We start from the raw sequence: 22821 nt of genomic DNA, 5'->3' as shown, positions 1-22821 counted from the left end.
TTGGTTACACCAGCGTTGCAAACTGGCAGAGGGATTTCTAATTTTTATTTTCATTTTTCCTTTTATTCTTCTCATTTTCTTGTTTTTCCTTACTTCTTCGCCATTTTCTCTCTTCCTACGTTGCGTACATTTCTGTCCCTCTTTGACTTCTTCGGCGAACAGCGGACGGATCTAATGATGTGAATGACTTGCAACATACTTGAGTTTAAGGTTAGGCGGGATTCAAAGAACAGGGTAGGGCAATGGGAACGGGAATGGGGATAAACAAGGGCCAGGGCGTGTTGATATTCGGAGCTGGTTGCTTTACATTTACTCTTACCTATTCTCGATCCCTCTTCTCTTTTCTTCTTCAAATTCACCGCCATGCCTCCCCCTTCTCAGGCCGCGGAAACGATACCCTGTCTCATCACCTTCTTCTATACGCTTACGCTCTTGTTATTTTGCCCGTCTTGTTTCGGGGATCCATCAATCGACAGAGAAGACGTATTTGCGTGCCTGCTTTTGAAAGCCTACTGGGTGTGATGTTAGGGTAAATAACAGGTGTCTTTTCTTTCTCCTAATATAAAGAGAATCTCTATTTGCACCGTAGGGTTTTTCTTCCCATACCGTAGCCCCACCCATTTTCGCTCACCGCCCACCACGCCGCATACACATCGTCGCATACTGCAATTAAACGCATTCGAACCTATACTGCAATTGAGCTCAATTGAGCCTATACTACGATTTTGCTCAATTGAGCTGAATCTGGCATTTGACACCATCTTTGCGATTTTCTTGCCTGACTAAGCTGTGCCCTGCTCTGCGCCCTACCCTCCTTTGCTAGCGACGGCGTTGTTGTTGGCTGGGGCTGCCCTGCTGGTGCCTCTGGTACGGGTGCCCTCGGGGCGAACCCTCTCCCACGCCCATCCTGCTGACTGGCGACGACGGCGTTGTTGGCGCCGTTATTGGCCTACGAGCCACATCCTCCTGATCCTCCTCTTCCAGATATGATCGGGCAGCGGGTTCGTCAATGGCGTAGGCGGATCTTCAACCTCTGGAGAATCGCTGTCGCTGTGAGAATCGCTGTCGCTGTCGCTGTGAGAATCGCTGTCGCTGTCGCTGTCGCTGGTCGCTATCGCTGTCAAGTTGGGCGGTTGCCATCTTGCAGTAATGGAAGAATTGAAGAATTGAAGGTGGATGAATTGAAGGTGGTGGAAAAGTTGTGATGGGAAAGTTGACGTGGTGGCAGTACTGATGGAAAAGGAAGGCGGTGGGCGATATGTGCGGCAGTATGGTGGGGCTACGGTATGGGAGAAAAACACTACGGTACGAATAGAGATTCTCAGTATAAAAGACTGAGACTCTGCATTTCTGGGTTAAATAAGGGGGAATTCGGTTTGTTTGTGTGTAGTGATGAAGCGAAACTTGATCTACTCCTTTTATCGACTGCATCGTCTGCTCTCAATGCGAAATCCTCATCGAGTTCACGCTAGATGTGTCACCTGCAGTCTGCCTTAACTACCGTTACATACGGTGATTTCCATAACGTTACGTTACATACATACACTAGCGTGACGAGGATTGAACCGAATTAGCGTTCATGCAAAGAGGGTCTGATGATTCTGATCTTCTGTCAGTTTCGGTGGAACCGCCTGTCCCGCGTTTGTCGCGCGACATCAGATCAAATCAGGCACAAGGTGTCGTCTGCAAGTGTATGTAACTGTACATTATGAGGGAAAAACCAGTTGATGTTTCAGCGCACATAATACACAATAGACAACTTAGCCTTGACGACGAGTGATGTGGTTACAAATACAGAAACAGGACAGCTTTACTGAACCTGAACTCACTCTTCCACGCACAAGTTTCACCGTCTACTCACCTTCACCCTCCCAGGTCCGGCACCGGCACACAGTTGGTGTTTTCACCGCAGCCCAATGACCCTAACAGCTCGGCTTTCCCTCAGCGGCCCGGACACGCCCGAGCCAGAGGACCTGCTCAGTTCCGCCCTGGGCGTCATCTTCCCGGACGACGTGACCAACCAGCACGGCGACGCCGACCATGGGCTCGTCTACACATCGCCGCACCTGCCCCATCCGCTAGAACTCGCTCTGGCCGAGGTGAAAGCCGAGACAGACCGCCAGCTCTTCAGCCACTACCTCTGGAACTCGTCGCTTTTGCTGGCCGAGCTCATCGAGGCGGATACGCTCCGACTCGGACTCGGCGGGGGCCAGGAGAGCCGACGGCCTCGTGTTGATATTGATGCTGGGGCACCACCACCACCACCACCACCACCAGAGCCGACGGGGTTTGACGTCGCGGGCCTCGCTACCATCGAGCTCGGCGCCGGCACGGCCCTGCCGTCCATCATGGCCGGCTTGCTGGGCGCGCGCCGCGTCGTCGTGACCGACTACCCGGCGCCTCCCATCCTCAAGACGCTGCGGCACAACGTGGCGAGGAACATACAACCCCGGCTCGCGCCGCCCTGTCGGTTCGCGGCGGAGGAGGTGCTCGTCGAGGGCCACGAGTGGGGCGAGGCGGGGCTGGACACGCCGTTCGCGCGGGGGAATCGGCACGCGTTCGATCGGGTGCTGGCGGCCGACTGCCTGTGGATGCCGTGGCAGCACGAAAACCTGCGCAGGTCGGTGGCGTGGTTCCTCGGCGAGGGGGAGGGCGCGCGGGCGTGGGTGGTCGGCGGGTTTCACACGGGGCGGGACAGGATGAGGGGTTTCTTCGACAAGGAGGCGCTCGGGGCCGTCGGGCTCGAGGTGGAGCGGATCTGGGAGCGGGACTGCAACGGCCAAGACCGGGAATGGGTCTGGGATCGCGGCATCGAGGACGTGACGGTGCGGAAACGGTGGCTCGCGGTTGCGGTTCTGCGGAGGATACGGAAATCGGCAGGGGAGAGCGGCGGGGTTTGTCAGTGATGTGGGAGGGAAAAGGAAGTCCAAGGGGGCGGTTTGACGTGATTATATAGACGGGAGAGCTGTGACCTACCCCAGGGTAGTGTCTTTCAGCTCTGGCCGATCCAGGTAAAGCGTGTCGAATACGGAGCATGAGCTGAGCTGAACTTGCTCCACTCAACAACGCCCAACTATCGCCGTCAAGGAAACCACCCCGAAAGCCAGGCGACCAGACATGACACAGGGGCTGGCTTCTAGACCATCAAAAAGGGTTTATCAGGGGCCAGAACCATCTCTAAACTCCATGATAGCTGTGATATCCTGGTTGTGCTTCAAATGGTGCATTCAGCTCGCGGGCCGTTCTTTGCTCGATTAGGCAATGCCCATGTTCAATCCGTATGTAGCGTCGTCTGCCTCTCTTTTCTGTCCATCACATTGACGGGCGAATTCGGCTCCTTGCTGACATGGCTGTGGAGTCATGCAGTACTGTACCAAAGTGAGTAACCCAAGGACCGACGATGGCACGTTAGCTTAGGCGAGGTGACTCGGTAGCCTGGGAATGATAAAGCAAAGAAAGCCAAAGACGATGGTCCCAGGTCTGCCACAAGTTCACAACCGAAGGGATGTGCCAAGAGAATCAGTTGCTGTAGTGTACTGTAGGTTACCCCAGTAGTAGAGATCTGGATTAGGTCGAGTTCTCTCTGACAAAGTTCACAACTTACCTGTAGACGGTCCAAACTGGGCCAGCCAGATCTCTTGCAAGCATCAGTGCCAATGACTAGCATAGAGCAACTGCTACATACGCAGTACTGGTACAGAACATACGGCCCCATGGACACGGGCTTTTCAGTTCCAGATTCAGCCGCATTTGAGTGTACCAAAACAGTCCGAATCCAAAGCTGTGTAGTTGTGAATCGGTGAATCCAGGTTTATGTACGGATATGAGCCCGGTTCCTGTAAAATACGTTATGGCAATGTAGTGTGTATGCACGAGGTAAATACATTACAGTAACATACCTCATTTCCTATGTGCGGATCTTGATCACTTAAAGCCAGTTTGCACCGCCACACTTCACATGATGTGCATTCGCCACGCCCACGCAAGTGTGGCTGATGCTGCTACCGTCTTTGACTGCGTCACTCGCCCAGCTTTGACTGACCTAAGCTAAACTTACTAACGTGGCAACAAGTGAGAACGACCATCATCTTGCCTACTTATCGACCATTGCGACGGGCTATCATCGCCGCGACTCGCAACACCATGGCTACATAGTTTTGCCATCGTACTACAGCTTCTACCACCTGGTGGAAATTATTTTCAGCTCGACTGATGAAGATGCGGCTTGTTTGGTATGCAGGGGTAAGTCACTTTGCACCCATTGGTTTTCTCCCTGCTGGTGAAGCCATCGGGAGCTACCCGAGACGTACCAGACACCGTGACGACGCCCAGTGCTGACATCCTGACTGTAGGCTTCAACGGCCCTCGCGGCCGCCGTGGTCGCGTCCGCATTTTACCAGCGCGCCAACTTCTACTCTGCCATGGTGCATCTCGCCCAGAGCAGCCTGTCCCTAATGGTCCGCTCCCTTCCCAGCCCACCACCCGGCAGGTCCCGCATTCTCGACTTACTGACAATCCATCTCGTTGCAGGTTCTGGTAAATCTAGTCTTTGTCGTCTACGGCTCATTCATGTACGGCCTGCAACGTCTCTGCTTCGGCCCCCTCCGTCCTTCCGAAATCGAGCAGCTGTACGAGAAGGCATGGTTTGCCGTCACCGAGACGTGTCTGGCTATGACCATATTCCGCGAGGAGGTTGGCGCCTTCTTTCTGGTCATGTTCACCGCCCTTGTCACCGGCAAGGTCTGGGGATGGATTGGTGAGGGCCGCGTCGAAGTGCTCGAGCAGCAACCCCCTCCGAATCCACGCCTGTTTCACGCCCGTCTTGGCATTTCGCTCTTCGTCAGCGTCGCCTACGATATCTGGCTGCTGAGCTACGCCGTGAACACGGTTGTGCAGCAGGCACGTCCCACCATGATGGTCATGTTCCTGTTCGAGTTCGCCGTCTTGACCGTGTGCTCACTCCACACCAGCTCTCGATACATCATTTCGGTGGTGGAGCAGCACGTGGTGAAGACACAGACGCGTCAGCGCTTGGAGGATAGACGGCGCCGTATCAGGGAGCAGCGGGCTGACATTCTGCGGCGGCGGGAAATCGGGGGCGCCGCGGAGAACGAAGAACTGCCGGACGAAAACGACATCGACGAGATGGACATTGAGGTGCCAGGCTGGGAATCAAAGGGCCAGTGGGTTTTATCCTTGGACCTTCTTGCGGGTGAGTTGGCTCCATGGTGATTTGGCCGGTGCAGGCATACCCGCTGACCTCACTCACAGACTTCGTCAAGCTCGGTTTATACACAGCGTTCTTCTGTGTCCTCATGACCTTCTATGGCCTCCCCATTCACATAATGCGCGATTGGTTCATGACCACAAGATCCTTCTTAAAGCGACTGCATGCCTTGGTCCGCTACCGGCAGGCCCTCAAACACATGGATCAATACCCGGATGCGACGGCCGAGGAGCTTGGCAGAGAGGACACCTGCATCATCTGCAGGGAGGAAATGCGTCCATGGGACGCTGCCGACCCCACCCAAGTCGAACGTGTCCGTGCAAAGAAGCTTCCTTGCGGCCATATTCTGCACTTTGGGTGTCTCAAAAGCTGGCTAGAACGCCAGCAAGTGTGTCCCACCTGTCGGCGCCCCGTTGCCAGGGATGGACAGCAACCACCCGCCAACGGTGGAGCTGTTGTATTCAGGTTGGGACTCAACTTCCCTGCTGCGCAGAATCAGGCCCCCCAGCCGCCGGATAACGGCCAGGCCGCTGGCGGCCAGCCTGCGCAAGCAAGGGCGGCGGATGAGCAAGGAAACAACCAGAACCGCGCCATCCGAATGTTCAATCTTGGACCTCTTAGACTCGGCTTTGCTCAGGGTAGAGTGGGTGACATTCAGGATATCGCTCAACAGCTGCGGATACCGGCAGATGTTGCAAATCCGCCTGCCCCGACCCCTGCAGCACCTCCTACGCAGGACATCACGGGCAGCCTTACTCCTGCACTTGATCAGATTCGTGGGCAGCTCCTGGCTCTCGGGCAGCAGGTTCGACAGGAGATGGCCAATGTACACAACGCCGCATACGAGCTGCAGTTGTTAACGTCATTAACTAATGAACTTGTCCGCCTGCGCCAGTTCCAGCAGCAGCCGCAGGACCAGCAGCCGGCATCACAGCAACCCGCGCCCGGTGCAGTTAACGGTGGGCTCCACGAGCCCTTACCACATCAGCAACCTATTCCGCCATACCCCTTCATGCACCCACCCCCTCCGAGCCATTTTCCAATCCCGCCCTCATTACATCCATCTCACCCTTCTAGACCCACCCCTACGCTCACCAGACATGTTGGTGCTGGATATGGAGCTGCCATTCCAGCTGGCAGCCCCGAGCTACCAGAAGGTGTGGTTATCCCCCCTGGGTGGACGCTGCTGCCGCTCCAACGGTGGGCGCCGGGTACGCAGACAGACACAGTACAGCACAACGCACAGGCGCCCGCGATGGGCCAACCAGAAATATTCCAAACCTTGATTGCCCAGGCTCAAAATAATGCTCGATCCAGAGGTACCAGCCCGGCGCCTGGCACTAGTACCTCTAGGCAAGTCGAAGGATTTTCAGTAACAAACTTGCCCACCGGGCGTGATGCCTCGGTTCCGGACGCGGCTGCCCACAGGCAACAAGGGATAGCACCGCCTGTGACAGCCCCCATTCCTGTCGCGCCAACTCGGGGAGGACCGGGCCAGCTCTTTGGCGATGGAGGCCGCGGCACAGACACTATCTTTGGGTACCAGCTCGAACCTACGGCTGACCGGCAGGACGAACCAGCAGAAGGTACTAATGTCTGGTCGACAGCAGGGCCGTCGACAATGAACGGCGTTGCCACGGATAGAAGCAGTGGTGGGCAGGCAGAAGCTAGTTCACGTGCCGGGACCAGCAACAGGGGAGGACCTAGAGCTGCCACTGTAGAGGAGGCAGCGGATGATGATGATGATGGGCAGTAACTAATCAGATCTCGGTCGATGCCTTTTTGTTTTTGTATTGTAAAATTGGCGTCTTTGAGGAGTTCGGGTGGCACGTTAGTAGAGCCGTATGAACAATCCAGGGAGCGAGTCATAGAATATCGGACATGATGCGGAACAAAGCCATCCCGGTATTTCACTCATCTGGAAACCGACAGTGCATGCTTTTGGGTGCAACAAGGTGTCGACTTGAAACCATTCGTCAAAGGCAGCTTGGATGTATGTATGTGCTGTAGGTGCTGTGACTGGGATTGGGACTCCACTGCTAGTTCTGTCGCTGTATTTCCGTAGCTCGAGGCCGGCAGTTCAGGTAGCATCCGGAGTAGTTCAAGCCACTTGCTGCCTTCTGCATCTCCCGTCTGGACACGCAGCAGAAGCGATGATGTGGAAGGTACTGTATGTACAAATACATACACACCTACATAAATTTCGGTCAGTCTTGCCATAGATCCCTTCTTCCCCTCACACAGGGAATTGTTACTCATCTTACTTTTGACCTCTATGATTTAGACGGATGGGTAGCTATTGTTGCTATCACTACCTTATCTCGCATTGTAACATACGCATTGCACGCATATCTTGAGCCATCAGAAGAGCAGCCGGGAAGCAAGATAGAGAGAATGGCTCTTGCCGACCTTCCCGACGAGAGTAACACTGGCATAAGTAACGGCACCGCTCGGAGAACGCGGGCCTCCTCCGTCTTTGCATTTTTCAGTCCTCTCCATATCGGAAGCCACCAAAGGGGAGAAGAGAAGGTGGTCTGCTCCTCACCTCAAGGACGCGCCCCGGCCTTTGACTCTACTGCTTCGAGATAGGGCACTCGATGGCAACGGTCACTGCGATTGCCTGGGACCAGGGGCACCAGCATCAATTCCAAAGAAGTCGACGCGCACGAGGACGACGATTCAAGCTCCAGGGCACGCAAAGCCGAGCAGGCAGCCAGAATCATAATCGCTTCATGCCAGGCAGGACGGACTGTCGGGAAGAGAGGCCTTTTGGGCCGATCGGTAGCCGACGATGAGGATGAAGCGAATCAGTTTAGGCTCGGGGAGCAAAGTTGTGTGAACACAAAGGAGGGCTTACAGGCACTGTCTCTGAAATTGTTGGCATTTATGAGACGGCTCGGCATAGACCAGGCTGGAGGATGCGAAGTGGGAAGTGCTGTAGTGGATGGCGAGGTTGCTGCCCTCCCAAGCATGCCCCGACGCATCGACGGAGTCGACGATGGCTTCCCCGGAAATACCAACGTCGCGGTCGAAGCAATGGAAACGCAAACATCCCGAAAAAGTGAAGCAATCCGTGGCGTTCAAGCAGAGGAGCATGGCAATGCCAACCCACGGGAAGAGGAACGAGGAGACTGTACGCTCGCCGAGGCGCCCTCCTGGTTTGACGACAATCAGGGTAGTGATACGAGGGACAAGGACAAATCAGTTTGCAGAGAGCAACTCACTGTGCCAAAACCCCTCCGCACCGCGCGCCGGCGGTACTGGTCCTCGTCATCATCCTCTTCCCCAGGCCTCTTACGCCCTGAAGGCTTGCAATCATGGCGTGGGACACGCCGATGCCAGCCCAGCGATGAAAGCGGTCGCGCTGAGGTACATGAATACTGCCATCCCGTCACACAAGCTGGTTCTTCACGCTCTCGTCCTCGTTCAAGCATCTCGAAACTGGGGCTTTGGGAACAGGCGGCCAACATAGGTTCTAAACTTAGCACGTCCTGGGCTGGACTCTACCGTCACGGTGCTACGAGCAGTAGCAAAAGCAACAGCAAGAACAACGGTAGAAACGGCAGCGCGAAAGGGCAACAACAATCAGGATAGGGGGATCTTACGCTTATAAGTTGCTCAATAACGACGCAGAGGAGAGATTGATTTGCTTGTTCTTAGTAAAATGAACCTAGGCACAATAAAGCTACCTATAAGTATGGGTGGTACAAGTGTCCCAAGGCCAGTTGGGGGAGAGGTTGCTGGATAACAGAGGATCGTCGTACGGTGCCCAGTTCCTTTCCGAGCAGCACTGGACTCAGTATAGCAGCCGATAATGGTCAACTATACCGGTATGGCCCCTGCCCGTGTTTCAATGGTGTGGCTGTGCAAAGCGTGCTACCACATCTGTGATATTTGCTACCGATTCATAAAGAATAAGTCGGCAGCCATACCGTTACGCCACAGGGATAGCCAAGTGGTCGGTCTTGGGGCTGTAACACACATACAATATGCTTGCATACCCAAATGATGTTAGAGAGCCCAGTCTGGCCAGTCAGTTTGGCAAGACATGACCTCCGAGTCTGTGGTAGAATCGGCACCGGACACCCGAGGCCATCCATTTCCATCGGGTCTCACCAGTCAGGACGTCTAGACATAGCTTGGCTGGATTGCGGTCAAGCTGATGTTCCCATCCCAAACTGTGAATTACCGGCCTGTCCCTACGTCCCCTCCTTATCTACCCCCAAGGCTCTACTTACGTACGGTATTCTAGTTACCAGTCATTCTATTGAGATATCTGATTCCCGGGGTCAGCCCTACCATGGGTGACATGTAACGAGATATAGTGCGCCTGCTGTCGGCGAGGGAGAGTTCTCGGTTGTTGGGCGCCAGAAGACCAACAAGGAGAATAAGGCACCGGTGCATAGTCTTGTGACACATTGGTCTATGCAGCCGGTCCAAGTCATAGTTTGATTCCCTCGGAAAGGAGTCGAACACATACCGCATAATAAGATAGCGCTGTGATTAGCAATGGAAGATATGCTTTCCAATACCATCCGTGCTTGACTCACTGAATCTTTGTTCTGTCTCTGATGCCCACGTAACTACAACCCGCCAAGCGCCATGCCAAAAGCCCCCCTATGGTATCCCCATGCATCAACCCAATTCCAACTCCCGTGGTATCTTGACTCTCCGCACCCAGGTATTCTAAGGCCAAGCAAAACTATGAAAATGATATGACAAAACCGGATCGATGCTCACACTTAGCAGAGCCCCCTGACATCCGGCAGAATCCAACTAACCAAACAACCCAGAAGTGCTCATACAGACATCCGTGTGCTGTTGCTTTTGTTTTCCAGCCAGTAACCAAGAAAATCAATCCAGCCTCTTGCGAAATATATCAAAACCCGCTCATGCAAAACTTCCAATGCCGTCGCAAACTTAACAAGTCCCTGTGTACGAGAGAAATCGCAATGAGGAAACAGACAAAGGAAACAAGCATCCCAGATGCGTATGGAAGCGGAGGCTTGAGAGCGCCCGCCCGTCGTATAGAACGGCCAAGGCTCAGAATCGTCATGCACCCAACCGCCCAGCTTCAGCATCAGCCCACACTCCTCGCCGACCTAGCCTTGGCGGCGCTAGCTTCCCTTTCCCTCAGGGGAGTAGTAACCGCAACCCCGGCCTCGGCCGCATCGTCACTCTTCACCCTGGCCGATTGCTCGATAACCGAGTTGAGCTGCGACCGGCTCCCGTCCTCAGCGCCCAGCAGCCCAAACCCGTGTACTCCCAGCCCCAGCTCGTCATCTTCCCTGGGCGTCTGAGCGCCCTGGAAGACGAGGGGCGACAGCTTGGCGGCGTCGTCCAGACGCCAGTAATACAGAACTTCCTCCTGCCAGCGGCGCAGGTTGACCACCTTGAAGACGGACTCGCAGACGGCCAGCATGAGCTCCGCCTCCATGGGGGAGGTGCGCAGCCGGTGGATGAGCCACTGGTTGATGTAGTCGGGTATGTTTTCCACCTTCTTCATGAGCGTGCTGATCCCCAACTCCTTCATGCACTCGGCCCGCCGCTGTGCGCTCATGGGGTCGTCCTTGGGCAGTTTGAGCGCTTGCTCAAGGGCTTCGATGGGCGAGCGCAGTTCTAGAACGTGCGAAGGGTTCGACAGCAGGATGGGGAATCGTGGGTGGGCGAGACCGCTCGTGGCAGGCATAGGAGCTGACTCGATGGCAATGTTGCCGTCTGCTGGCGTTGGCGTCCAGTTGCTGCCCGAGAAGATTGCCACCTCTTCGTGGTAAGACGCGTGCTTGCGCATGACGCCCTTCTCGATGCACAGCTCTCGTAAAAACTTGAGGTTTTTGGAAGCCTCTTCCAATTCCTTCTTCGCCCTCTTTTGCACAGTCTCGTAGTCTCTCAAGAATTCGAGATCGTCCTCGCTGATTGGAATTCCAAAAGCCGCCTGGAATTCTGCAGCATCGGCGGGGACGTTGGTGAGCGAAGACCTCAGGGACCTCAGGTCCGCTTCGCTGATTAGATTGCCTTGGTTGCTGCGCACTCGTTTTCGATGGAGTTCCAGTTCAAGGTCGTACAGTATCTTCTCCCGATGCATCTCTAGGTCTTCGCAGTACTCAGCGGCGAGTTGACGATCGCCAGCGGCTTCCAAGAGTTCCTGATACAAGGGGTGGATGTCCTCATGCAGCTCTCCAGATATTCCCAGAAGTGAAACAGGCGACGGAGGCCTGGAGTCATTCCTTTCCGGCAAGCCGTCTTTCCGTTCGGCCTCAATGGCCATGGGTTTGGTAATGGGCTGTGGACGGCTTCTGATGGGGCCCGGGCGGCGAAAGCTCGCGCGGCCCCGAGGGATACGCGCGAAATCTGCTTCAAGCATTTCAAGCGCTAATTCCTGCTTGTCCAGCTCCAACTCCATGGCTTCGTAAACCGACTCGGCTGCGTAATACTCGTCCCGAATGCTTTGCATTTCGCGAAACCTTTCGCTCAGCAGATCCGTAGGGACAACAGCGACGCGGGTTTTGGTCAAATACGGCCTAAATGTCTGCATAAAAGCATTGTCTATGTCGTCTTTTCGACGCCTGAGATCTCGTAATTCTTTTCGTTTCTTGGCCATAGCTTGCCTCAACTGCCAAATGCTTCGCCGCTTAGCCTCTACCAGTTCCTCCAGTTCGCTGCTTCCGCTGCGTTGAGAAAGGCTTCTGGTACACCCATCTGAGTACTCGGATGGGGACTCCGACTCGGAGGCGGTAGAGGGAATATCATAAGGCAGCCGGGAAGGCGGACGTCCGCCACCAGCCCCAGAGCCCGGGTGCCACGATGTCGCTGGACGAAGGTTGGCGGTGCTGTGGAAGGGCAACGGCTGGGAGGGAGGAGGGGGAACGAAACGCGTTTGAGGGGATGCTGGCAGCGAGACGTCGTCCTCTGAGCTGTCGTCGGAATAACCCTCGTCGGACCAGTGATCCGAAGACTTGGACAGGACCGTGGAATCGGCCGTGTTGTCACGGCTTGACCGCCGATGGTTCCCTGGCCCACTTAGCCGGCGTGCCGCGCTTGAGGGGGCGGCAGGGAACGGGTTGATGACTGAGGCTCTGACTGCATGTCGGGCTTCAACCAGCCCGACGGGCCGTGTTGGAGCCAAGCTCGTGTCTCCATCATTATCTGACCCGTTCGCGTGGGTGGAAGTGCGTGGAGATGGCGCGACCGGCCGGGGGATGTTCACGGTCGCCATGGGAGTCGAAGCAACGCGTCCACTCTTGGGCAGCTTCCCACACAGCCTTCATGTCATCAAGAGCTCGAGCTTGACGGAAGCCGCAGACACGCATGCGAAGTGACCGGTTGGGGTGAACGAGGTTAGGGCCGACGCTCGAGTTTGCGCCACGCCACGCCAGAGTGTTTTGTGTCTGTCGCGGTCTCACGGAGTTGTGGCAGCCTCGGGGCGGAAATTGGCTGATCTTTCGTATCATGCAGTGCCTCGTGGCACCTACACTGCGGCGTGTATGCACCAGAACGCGAGCCGCCGTCTCCGAGTCAGAGCTAGGAGCGAGGCGGTTAGCTGGAATATAGGTGTCGGCGCTCGGGAGGTCGAGTGGGCTTCAACGGCTTCTTTTGTCGTTGTTTGTGAAGTTGGTTGCGTTGGTCTGTATCCCGTATCCATGGACCGTACCTAGCCACAATTCCAATGATCCCTTGAATCCCGCGGAAGGTAAATTACATTGAATTACGGACACATCAGTGAAAGCTGGAATTTTACAAAGAATCACAATTTCGTTACACAAACTTGTTAGCTGATTGATTGCCTTGGATATCAGTACGTAACGTAGGTATGGCACTTGCCTACCGTTATTTTACCTTACATAACTACCTACATACCCAAGTGCCTGGCTCACCGGTTGATGCGGCTCCGTCTCCTGCTTCCCCGACAATCCACCTTTTGTCGTTGAAATAATGGTTAGTCATAACCAGCCGTCCCGAATATCTACCAGGTAGTCCTGGCAAGCTTGTGACGGAGAGATTGGGATGATTTGGGGTGGTTTCCCCGCCTGCCGCTTTGCTGGCAGGAGCTTTGTGCATATATCCCCACAGTCCCCCAGCAGCCATGCATGCGCTTGTCTGATTCCGGGAAGTGTATTTTGCGATCCGCGTGGCCGCCAAGTCAACCGGCCCGCAAGACCTTACACCAGACTTGCCTGCCTCACAGCCTACCAAAATGCGCAGTGTACATACATACATAAGCTACCTCATCAGGGTGTTCTGCACTCTCAGGCTGCGTTGGGCCCAGTGAGGTGGAGTGCATGTCACCACCCCACGAGAAAGGCCACCCAGTTGTCTGCCAAGTATGAAGTGTCGGCTGATGGGGTGCCTCGAAGCCTGTCTACATTGGCCGTCGATGCCGAAAAGATAAGAGCATCATAGGCAGCCACAGCGCCGAGGAGGGGGAAGCCCAAATGCACGGCCTCTCGCAGCTTTTCCATTCTTCCTCTCGGGTCCACTGGAGTCTGGGAGCCTGAGATGCATTGTCGCCATATGCTAGACAGCGTGTCGGCAAAGCAAGGCCCTTCTCTTCGCCTTTTAGCTCCTCACAACCTAACAGTCCTAACTTCATTCTAACTTGCCTCTCAGACTTGCGGCCGAGGCGATTCAGCCGGCGACGACGCTTCGGGTGACAGCGCGAATGAGCAACCCGCATCCTGTGTCACGAGCGTAACCCCCACCAATTATAGCTGCATTTAATATATTCCCTAAGCAGAGCCAGCCGCTTGCAGTAGCTCGGGATCCCTTCGCTACCTTTGTCTGCCATCCCGAGTCAAGTTGTTGCTGGTGTTCTTGGTGGTGGTGCGGCTCTGCGGTTTCCCCCAAGAGCCCTATTAAGAAACCGTCTTCAACTGCGCTTCCGCGGATCGTCTCCTCGACGTTGCAGCATCCCCTGAGACCGCACCCAGGCGGCGGGTTCACGTTCCGTCCACCAATTCATATCGGCGGACCGTACCGACGGTTATCCTTCCCCTGAATTGGCGCGCTTCAATACCAAGATGATAGATCGCCATGGATCCCAGTAACCAAGACCGATGGAGCGAATGGAGTCCCTGGCATTGGGACCCGGCTCAAAACCTTCACTGGAGGGCGAGGCAAGACCCCCAAGGTATGAGCACTTCAGCGATCTCCTGGCGTAGGGCTCGATGATTGAGCACAACTACCCCCTAGGCCGATATCATTACGACTACTCTTACCCAAACACGGCCACATCTTATCCAAACACGGCTACGCAAACCGCACCCCGCGGAAGCGACGTCAACGAGCTTGCCACTACGTTCTCAAACGTACATATAGACGGCCAGGATGTGTCTTACAATCCAGGAGGGGCATACACTCATCAACCAGGAGTGCTAGAAGGTTGCATAAGACGACTGCGCTAATCATGTGCTGAGGCTAACCCTGCTACAGCCACAAACCCTGGATACGGTTCTCATTTTCAAAGCCAAGGCTTCCCGCCCAAGGGCAAGGAGAGGGTTGCCGATCAACCGCCAAGACCCAGGAACAGGGGCTATAGAGAAACGCCAAAGGACAGGGGTTATTCATCCAAGAAGCACAGGTCTAGGGGAGCCAGGAACGCTGCCGACGCCGACGCAGAAGGCGCTGCTAACGACACGAACCCTTACGACCCATTTTACCAGAAGCCTGGTGCCGCACCCGACACGGGGTATACACCCGCATCCGATAATGCCTATGTCGACTCACAGACAGCGTATTCGGGACAGCGATACGGAGTGCCATCACGTGAAGACGCCTACGGATCTGGTCGCCAGGAAAACTCCGCCGGCGGCGATGGTTTTTATACCCAAGGTAAAGATGCTATCATTCCAGTTTTCTGGCACCCCAGCTGCTGATCCAGATCAATAGAGGAGTCCGCGCAGCACGAGGTTGAAGAGCCGCCATCCGAACATGGCCATTATGCCCAGCACACACATGCTCCTGACGACGGTTCGGGCCTTGCGGGATCCATCCCTGAGGAACCCCCAGCCGAGGAGCATGCCTCAGCGTATCCCCCTCCGGAATTCGGTATGTGTCTGGTGTTGCGTGCGGACGCCTGCGCGACTGTATCAATTGCCCCTAACCAGTGCTCAGATGGCTCGGAAGTTCCCGTCGACCCAGAGCCCCCGAACGAGCTACTCCAGGCTATGTCACAAGCCGACCCCTATCTAACTGGCGCACCCATTCCGGAAGGAGATGCCTCACCCCTTTCCCCGCCCCATGGCCACGCATACGCGGGGTATGAAGAGGAGGGTGGCCATGGTACGCAGACCCAGTTACAGGCTGGCATGGCGGAGGTTTACCCACCCCCGGATAACCACCCTGCGCGGCTCAGTTCAACGCGGGAGTTTGAGTTGCACGACGGTAAGTAGCCATACGTAAGTCGCATGTGAGGCAAGTTCTGAGTGATCCGTCCAGGTTATGCCGTTCAGCATTCTAGCATGTTCAGACCCGGCGAGGTAAGCGCGATGCATGGCTTTCTCTCCTTTTCAATCTGCTCCCCTCTGACACTGACAACCGGCAGGTGTTCAAGATTCTTTGGTGCGAGCCTCTTGGCGCTGGAGCTCATAGGAGCGAGGTAATCACGAACTTTTTTGGACTGCAAGAACAGAACGGCAAGCAGTTCTACCAAGGGATTCGACGTTTTATTGTGGTCGCCAATGACGAAGGACACTGTACCTGCGTGTAGGTGTGCCCTATTAGCTGAAGCCGACGTCTTACTAACGTGCATCAGGCCGATCCTGACGTATGAACACAAGGCGTGCACCAAGAAGGGAGTGAAACCCTCAAAGCATGGAATTGTCTACCAGCTCGGGAAAAAGCCCCGAATGGTCGAGAATGAGCCCAAATTGGGCTTTGAGCCCGTGCGGCTCGAGCTTTACGAAAGGACCGAGAAATTGGACAAGGAGTCTCGAGTCAACTACGCCAAACTCACCACCGTGGAGCACAACTTCAAAGTGTTCTTCATTGGACGCATTGTTCCTCAGGACTTCAACAGGATCGTCAGCCCGGCTGTTGAGGAGTGCTGGAGCAGGAAAAGGAGGCACAACCACTAGGTTTGCCATCCTAGCCGGATCGGCCGCCGTCTGCAGCCGTCCAGAACAGAACCCAACGTTATTTTCATGCCCTAAACCACTCACAGGGCGCGCGAGGGCTACTGCCCGACATCGGCTTAGGACTGGCTGATGTTATCTGGAAGTTGTTTACGTTTATATTTAGGTTGAGACGCCTTCCCTTGCAACCGCGAGACCCACTACTGTGTCTCCTTCACCTTGCAACGAGGCATGGACGCTGATATTTGTATTCTCCTGATGACTGATCGGAGAGTCTGGGAGGGGGCTGCATTGTCAAGGACCATGTTTGCAGGATTGTGTTCTGGGGGGCGAGCAACTCACCCCCTCTTTTTGCTTCTTTCCTCTTTCATACCTCTTGCCTCTTTTTTCTCGAAAAGATTCGCCTAAATCTCATGATGTCTACGAACTCGCGGGGTTTCATATGTTAAGCCTGTATCTGATGGTAGAAACCGTCCTCCAGGCTGTTGAAACCCGGTTGGCAATCTCTAGGGCAAGAATCTCATGGGGGATCTCACCACACTACAGAATGACAGACTACGAGTTCACTCTTTTGACGACATAAGATCAAGCCAATTGTGCAGGCGGCCAGAATTTTGCGTTTGCGGTCAACAGGGCACTACTGGCTATGATGACGGGGCCTAGCTGCCGGCACTCTGAAGGACCAGCTTCGCATTGGTGTGCTCACAGCGGCGCCACCTGATATGAAGCAGCGAACCCGAAACCCATATGCCCCATAGATTTGCCTCTCATGCTTTCCGCCTGACAGAGGAGTAGTCTTTGATTGGGCTGGCAGAAACTATGTGGACAGAACAATTGATAAGACCGTGATGTTGCTGAGGGTACTGGCTTCACGTGTTGTTTTCCTGCTGTGGCTAGGGGCACTCATGGATGAATGTATCACGCGACACATCATCCTGTGTATCTATGGGTATGCAGGCGAATAAGGCAGTTGACGGGTCAGGCTTGGGAACCTGCCGATACTGTACAGTTTGCTTCGGCCCGAGGCAGTGGTGCCCTTTCGGGTACCTAACAGCTGCCTTACTTCACAACCTTCACGTATCCCTCGATGCAAGATTCCCAAGCCCGACTAAAAGGCCGTGAATGAGTTACTTCTCTTTCAATTCAGAATTGGGATATTTGGGCGAGACATTAGGCCGGATAGAGTACTTTGCTAGCCTAGACCTTGGAGATGCAACTGTAACAGAATGGCACAACCCTCTCCTTATTGGCGATGGAACCCACAATGCTTGCAGTTTATTGTGAGTATTCAATGGATCGGATGTTTGCAAGGAGGATCTAGACCTGGCCATCCACAGAGTGATGAGAAGGTTTTTAGTACACCGTAAGCCTAACCCAATAATCTACCGGCCAGTAACAGGCTTGGAGTAAATACATACCTATCGGCGGGCTTGAGTGTAGGTGGTAGCAGAGAGGTGCTGTATCTTGCCAATGGCTTGTAAGTGTCTGTACGTACTCTCCGAAACTCCCGTCGTGATGCCCAATCGTATCCAATGCAAAGATTGGGTCCAAATATTACTCATTGCCGATACACAGCATGATACACAGCATGCTTCACTGCGGCTCGTCTCTTCCCCCCACTCGTCCATCGATGACAATGGACTGTACAGTACAGAATACATTTTTTTTTTTTTTTGTTGGATAGAGCGGTTTCCGAGGAAAAGCCCTCAATCCATGACGGGAGGTGTTGCCTCGTAAGCTGTGGCCGGCAGAACACTACCTTAGAACGTCGGCTTGTTCCGGTTATAGGTACATGCACTGCCTGGATTAGGATAAGAGCCAAGAGCTGCTGCCTCTGGAAAGTTATGATTGTTTCAAACCCCCGATTGCGTTTTTTTTTTATCTGACCTAAAGAACCCGACCGGGAGGAATCTGACACGAATGCAGAAAGGGAAAGCTCTCGCCGCGGAGTGACCGAACTCCAGGCCCGGCCAACGGCCCATTACTTCTTCATCAAAGTTATGGGGGACTGCCAGGGGCTTGAAAATTGCGGTCAGGCTTGCGGTGTTTTTTCACCAGTCTGTCCTAACCTAGATTATCAGATGATCTAATCTTATGTAAACAATCTGATAGACAAAGTTGCCGGTAATGGTGGGGCGGTATTGATAAATTTGATTGATTAGATATCTCGGCGTCATACTGTGTTGTTTCAAAGCCTAAACACAGTGTAGTGTGCTGTCCGCATTTGGCGTCGAGAGTTTTGGAAGCGGCCGAACTCGGAGATGGCCAATGATACGAAGTACCTTGTATGGTTTGCCATACCGACGCTTCCCATAAAACGATTCGTGGTGCCTCCTCGTCTGTCCCAACAAGGCCGATGGAAGTTGGAACAACTCCGCTGACATGCCGGCTGGTTGACCCAGCACTTTGGCCCGCAGGCTTGGCGTCGGCAGCCCCAGACTTGTTGAGCTGAGATAGGGGCGAGCCCGGTCTCCTCCAACCCCGGAAGTCCTGCGCGTTTCCAAGGTAAATGGCTCGATATTCTCAGAAAAGTCTCGGCGGCCATTACAAATCAGTAAATACAAGTACCGTACCATACAGCGCAATGAGAACGGTGATGCTCGGACTCGAAGTGTGGGCTGTTGATGAGATGATGTAAAATTACGGTGATCTGAGGTTCGGCTGACTGCAGGTCGACCGCTTCCATCATCCATCATGTCAAGGGCGATTACACTAGTGTACTAATGGAGCACCTCCAGTAACAAATACCGGTCGATGGAAACGGCATTGGTTCTGAGCCGGTCCATCCCGTAACCCTGAGAAGATCACGAAGACCTGGAGGTAGAAATTTCCATGATTTCTGATGCGATGGGACGCCCATATTGCGTAGTGCGTTTATTACAGTCAAACCTGCAAATAACGATTGGGTCCGTCATAGCAAATCTGACCGTTATTCCCAGGTTATCGTTAAACCCAGGGTAAACCACTATTTACCTAGAATAGAAGGTCAGGGGCTCTTATTCGCTCTATGAAGCTCAGATACAGCCGAATTACTTGATTTTACTGCTTTCCTAGCGTTGAGGATGGCTAGATACTGATCCAATAGGGTCTGACTGGCTAAAGCTTTGGCCTGTAGGAAAAGCGAGAATCAATCGTTATACCGTATTAGCCAGGGAATATCGGTTTCCCATACATTTTACGATGGGTACGCGATAGTCTAACGCTATTTGGAGGATATCGTTATTTCTCGAATCGCTATTTGCAGGTTTGACTGTATATGGTCCCGGATTCGGCACATATATAACTCCTTCTTCAATCCCCGAGTATTAGCAACCAGCACGACCCATAGGGTAATTCTCACGGTTCCTTGGAAAAACGTTATATGGGTACATACATAACGCGCATGTACATACTCCGCAATGTAAACCGTAACAACGGCGGAGGAGGCACCCGTGGAGCTGACGGCTGATCGGAGAAGCACGTCAACCTTTGCCCGGCGAGCCCAAGACAGCCCAGTCCGGCTTGCACTGTGGCCAGGCCCACACTTGCCCCCTTGAAAGAAACGCTAGCTCGCTCGGCTGGTTCTCGCCTGGCTTTTCATCCTCAACAGTTGCTTGTGCAATGACAAGGAAGTAATTTCTTAAAGATCACCAGCCTCCCCTCAAGCAGATATTTTGCCCCATGTTCTTTCTGCTAGCGCAGCTTGCTAAGCGGTCCTTTCCTCCTCGCCTCCCATATCCTACTTCTGGACACTTCGAGGTATTGAATCGTCCGTGAACTTTTTAACTATGCAACTCTGATCTTTACTGTTACTCAGCGGCTTCTCACCTACAATTCCTCCCACTCTCCGTTTAGCGCCTCAATTGCCACCGGCTGCCCTCGACTACACCCGACTACCATGGCCACGCAGATTGACCTTCTCCTCGCCGAACATTCGGCGGGGAGTATACCGGAGGAACCTCAGCCAGGGCCGTCCGCTGCCCCCTCGCTTACATATTCCGAGTCGTCTGACGAACATGAATTGGAAGAGCCCCACCACCCTGTGCCGCGTCCTCGGCGCGCATCGACGCGCTTGATTGCGCAGAGCCCGGCCGACGTGCAGCGCATCACGGGCGAAACCACGACTCAATTGATTAGGCGTTGCTGCGGCGGCGGCTGCTGTCTCGGCCTTGGTCCGAAGAAGGAGGGCATCGAGTTCGAGAGCATAGATTTCCCTGATAATGACGCCTACCGATCCCTGCTGCTCAAGATCGACCGGATACCTACCACCCTGACAGCTGTGTGCGATCTACCCGAGCAGACAGCTTTTCTACAACCACTCCGGCGGCCATCCAATCTGCCATCTCCACCCGAATCAAGCGTTGCACTGGACGCAGATGCTGCCCCAACCTCGCCCTTGGGCAACGTTGAAAAGACGTTGCAAAATTTAACCCTCGAAAAAACCGACACACGGATAGAGCCGCCTTCATTTGTGCAGCCACATCCGCCACACCACGTCTTCGCTGCGCGGATTCACAACACACGCGAGCTAACACGGCCCGGCGCCGAGAAGCGAACGTTCCACTTTGATCTTGACGTCACAAACTACCCCGAGGGCGAAGGTGTTGACTTCAAGGTTGGGGGTGCCATTGGGGTCGCGGCACCCAACGAAGAGTCCCTGGTCGAGGAGGTGCTCGATCTCCTTCTCGTGCCCCGTTTCCTGCGCGACAAGCCTGTGCTGCTCCGGACAACCAAAGGGCGATGGCCCACGGTCTGGGGTAGCGACCAGGCGCGTGAACTCGTCACAACTCGTCGGGACTTGTTGACGTGGTGCTCGGACATCCAGTCGTACCCGCCAACAAAGCAGCTTCTCCGTGTCCTGGCCGAGCACGCCATCGACGAAAACGAGCGCAAAGTCCTCCTGTACCTTTGCTCGGCTGAAGGCCAGGGTGTCTTTTGCGATTTCCGGACGGGTCCTCATGTGACGTTGGTCCAGCTTCTGCACGCCTTCCCCAGCGCCAAGCCGCCGTTGGATTATCTCCTCTCCGTCTTGCAGCCCCTTATGCCCCGCTTTTACTCCTTGTCAAACGACCCCCATGAGTCGTTCCTGACACGCGACGGCAAGCAGCACCGGCTGATTGAAATCGCCGTCACCGTACATACGACGACCGACTGGCGCTCGGGGAGTCGGGATGGCGTCGGCTCGGGCTTCTTCCAGCGACAAGCACTCAAGTTCCTCGAAGCCCAGAAGCGGGGCGAGAAAGACCCCGAGTTCTACATCCCCATGTTCAAGGGCCTGATGGCGAACCCTCTCGCTAAGCAGTTCGTGTCGGACGGCCCGATGCTGTTGATTGGAGCTGGCGTTGGTATTGCTCCATTCCGCGGCTTCGTACAGCGCCGCCTCAAGACGGCCAACTGCGCGAACAAGGTCTGGGTGCTTCAAGGCATCCGTGACTCGTTGGTTGACGAGCTGTACAGCGGCGAGTGGGGTGTCCACGAAGATGAGGTCAAGAGGGTTGTCGAGAGCCGCCGCGGTGAGGGCCGCTATGTGCAGGAAGAGGTCAAAGCTCAGTCGGACCTTGTTTGGTACATTATTAATTCCGTCGACGGCCGCGTTTTTGTATGCGGAAGCACCAAGGGCATGGGCGAGGGTGTTGAGAAGGCTCTCGTCGAGGTGGCGATGGAAAAGGGCAATTTGCAGCGCGAGGAGGCCCAGGAGTTCTGGAACCTGAAAAAGGAGGCCGGGCAATACATCGCCGAAACTTGGTGATATTTGCTCGCTCTGAGGGATAGCACCCATCCATTTTCTTTTCCTGGAGAATTGGCAACATAACTGGCAAAGAAAAAACAGTAGACCAGGGCGTTTGGGCACATGCATTCAAGGCGAATCGGGCGTTTCTGACATTTATACCGTGAACCCGGACAGGATACTACATAGAGGAGTCGAAGACAGGGCAATCCGACCGAGGGCTGTGACTGTAATAAGTAGATTGAGTTTTATACCAGTCGTGTTATCGCGGGGTATATTTGCTCCTCACGTCTGCCGCCGGGCATTCCTGTTCATATTCTAGTTTCATTGTCAATATATACCATCCCGGGGTTTTGTTATGATTGAATCACAGGCATAACCCGTACTACTGTATCCTGCACCTTAGCCATGTGGGATGCTTCTTCCTTTTTGAGATGGATGTACTGATCCAGTGATTGGCTCGCAGATGGGGGAGTACATACGTGCGTTGCCATTGAGCCTCAGAGCACATTTCACAGTAGAATTGCTGTCGCGGTATCAAAACATGTCGGCATAAGGAAGGGCTCCAGCCATACAGTACAGTACGGCCAGCCTGAGGTGTATGTACAAGTACATACATACATCGGGATGTTGGGTACAGTGCCTTTTGAATTCCTGGAGACAGAGTCAGTCTCCTTACCTACTACCTGTGGGCTCTTCCTTCATATGCATTCAGGAGACACTATCTAGCAGCGCCTTGTGTAGGTGGGGGGAACTGATCGGGCAGGGGGTGGCGTTAAGATCATCAGAAGAGTGAACTACATACCTTCCAATTTCCA

At 54.4% G+C, this 22821-nt stretch overlaps 7 protein-coding genes across 7 annotated transcripts; 6 read left to right on the top strand and 1 right to left on the bottom strand.

Annotated features, from left to right (window-relative positions):
- Positions 1–1655: 1655 nt before the first annotated feature.
- Positions 1656–3375, top strand: N656DRAFT_777098 (uncharacterized protein). Its single transcript, XM_064814758.1, has one exon. The coding sequence runs from the start codon at positions 1917–1919 to the stop codon at positions 2904–2906; it is 990 nt and encodes a 329-aa protein (XP_064672470.1). The 5' UTR covers positions 1656–1916; the 3' UTR covers positions 2907–3375.
- An 834-nt stretch (positions 3376–4209) lies between these two features.
- On the top strand, positions 4210–7299 carry N656DRAFT_727961 (uncharacterized protein; the record flags this gene model as incomplete). Its single annotated transcript, XM_064812590.1, has 4 exons — positions 4210–4242; positions 4353–4457; positions 4531–5212; positions 5272–7299. 4 exons carry the CDS (start codon positions 4213–4215, stop codon positions 6981–6983), a joined length of 2529 nt encoding a protein of 842 aa, XP_064672469.1. The 3' UTR covers positions 6984–7299.
- A 68-nt stretch (positions 7300–7367) lies between these two features.
- Positions 7368–7965, top strand: N656DRAFT_555598 (uncharacterized protein). The gene has a single exon (XM_064810063.1). It carries the CDS (start codon positions 7400–7402, stop codon positions 7814–7816), a length of 417 nt encoding a protein of 138 aa, XP_064672468.1. The 5' UTR covers positions 7368–7399; the 3' UTR covers positions 7817–7965.
- Positions 7966–9065, top strand: N656DRAFT_555599 (uncharacterized protein). Its single transcript, XM_064810064.1, has one exon. It carries the CDS (start codon positions 8114–8116, stop codon positions 8819–8821), a length of 708 nt encoding a protein of 235 aa, XP_064672467.1. The 5' UTR covers positions 7966–8113; the 3' UTR covers positions 8822–9065.
- A 1491-nt stretch (positions 9066–10556) lies between these two features.
- On the bottom strand, positions 10557–11777 carry N656DRAFT_693841 (uncharacterized protein; the record flags this gene model as incomplete). The annotated part of the gene is made up of 1 exon (XM_064810675.1): positions 10557–11777. A coding segment is annotated over one exon (1221 nt), but the record flags the coding sequence as incomplete, so codon positions are not given.
- Positions 11778–13942: 2165 nt separating this feature from the next.
- Positions 13943–16413, top strand: N656DRAFT_555411 (uncharacterized protein). Its single transcript, XM_064810062.1, has 8 exons — positions 13943–14354; positions 14417–14605; positions 14657–15055; positions 15113–15271; positions 15338–15607; positions 15662–15702; positions 15768–15928; positions 15978–16413. The coding sequence occupies exons 1-8, from the start codon at positions 14258–14260 to the stop codon at positions 16297–16299; spliced, it is 1638 nt and encodes a 545-aa protein (XP_064672465.1). The 5' UTR covers positions 13943–14257; the 3' UTR covers positions 16300–16413.
- A 3501-nt stretch (positions 16414–19914) lies between these two features.
- Positions 19915–22350, top strand: N656DRAFT_777091 (flavoprotein pyridine nucleotide cytochrome reductase-like protein). Its single transcript, XM_064814757.1, has one exon. The coding sequence runs from the start codon at positions 20174–20176 to the stop codon at positions 22022–22024; it is 1851 nt and encodes a 616-aa protein (XP_064672464.1). The 5' UTR covers positions 19915–20173; the 3' UTR covers positions 22025–22350.
- The last annotated feature ends 471 nt before the right edge of the window (positions 22351–22821 follow it).

The sequence above is a fragment of the Canariomyces notabilis genome (genome assembly GCF_033297395.1).
Source record: "Canariomyces notabilis strain CBS 508.74 unplaced genomic scaffold N656scaffold_5, whole genome shotgun sequence".
Taxonomy (NCBI): Eukaryota; Fungi; Ascomycota; class Sordariomycetes; order Sordariales; family Chaetomiaceae; genus Canariomyces; species Canariomyces notabilis.
Note: the sequence above shows the minus strand (reverse complement) of the source record. Positions and strands in the feature narration are given on the sequence as shown.

Coding starts and splice junctions, on each gene's coding strand:
- N656DRAFT_555411 (XM_064810062.1), top strand. CDS start 14,258: ATGGATCCCAGTAACCAAGACCGATGGAGCGAATGGAGTCCCTGGCAT. Junction 15,703..15,767: donor GCATGTTCAGACCCGGCGAG/GTAAGCGCGATG, acceptor GACAACCGGCAG/GTGTTCAAGATTCTTTGGTG. Junction 15,929..15,977: donor GAAGGACACTGTACCTGCGT/GTAGGTGTGCCC, acceptor AACGTGCATCAG/GCCGATCCTGACGTATGAAC.
- N656DRAFT_777098 (XM_064814758.1), top strand. CDS start 1,917: ATGACCCTAACAGCTCGGCTTTCCCTCAGCGGCCCGGACACGCCCGAG.
- N656DRAFT_555599 (XM_064810064.1), top strand. CDS start 8,114: ATGAGACGGCTCGGCATAGACCAGGCTGGAGGATGCGAAGTGGGAAGT.
- N656DRAFT_555598 (XM_064810063.1), top strand. CDS start 7,400: ATGTACAAATACATACACACCTACATAAATTTCGGTCAGTCTTGCCAT.
- N656DRAFT_777091 (XM_064814757.1), top strand. CDS start 20,174: ATGGCCACGCAGATTGACCTTCTCCTCGCCGAACATTCGGCGGGGAGT.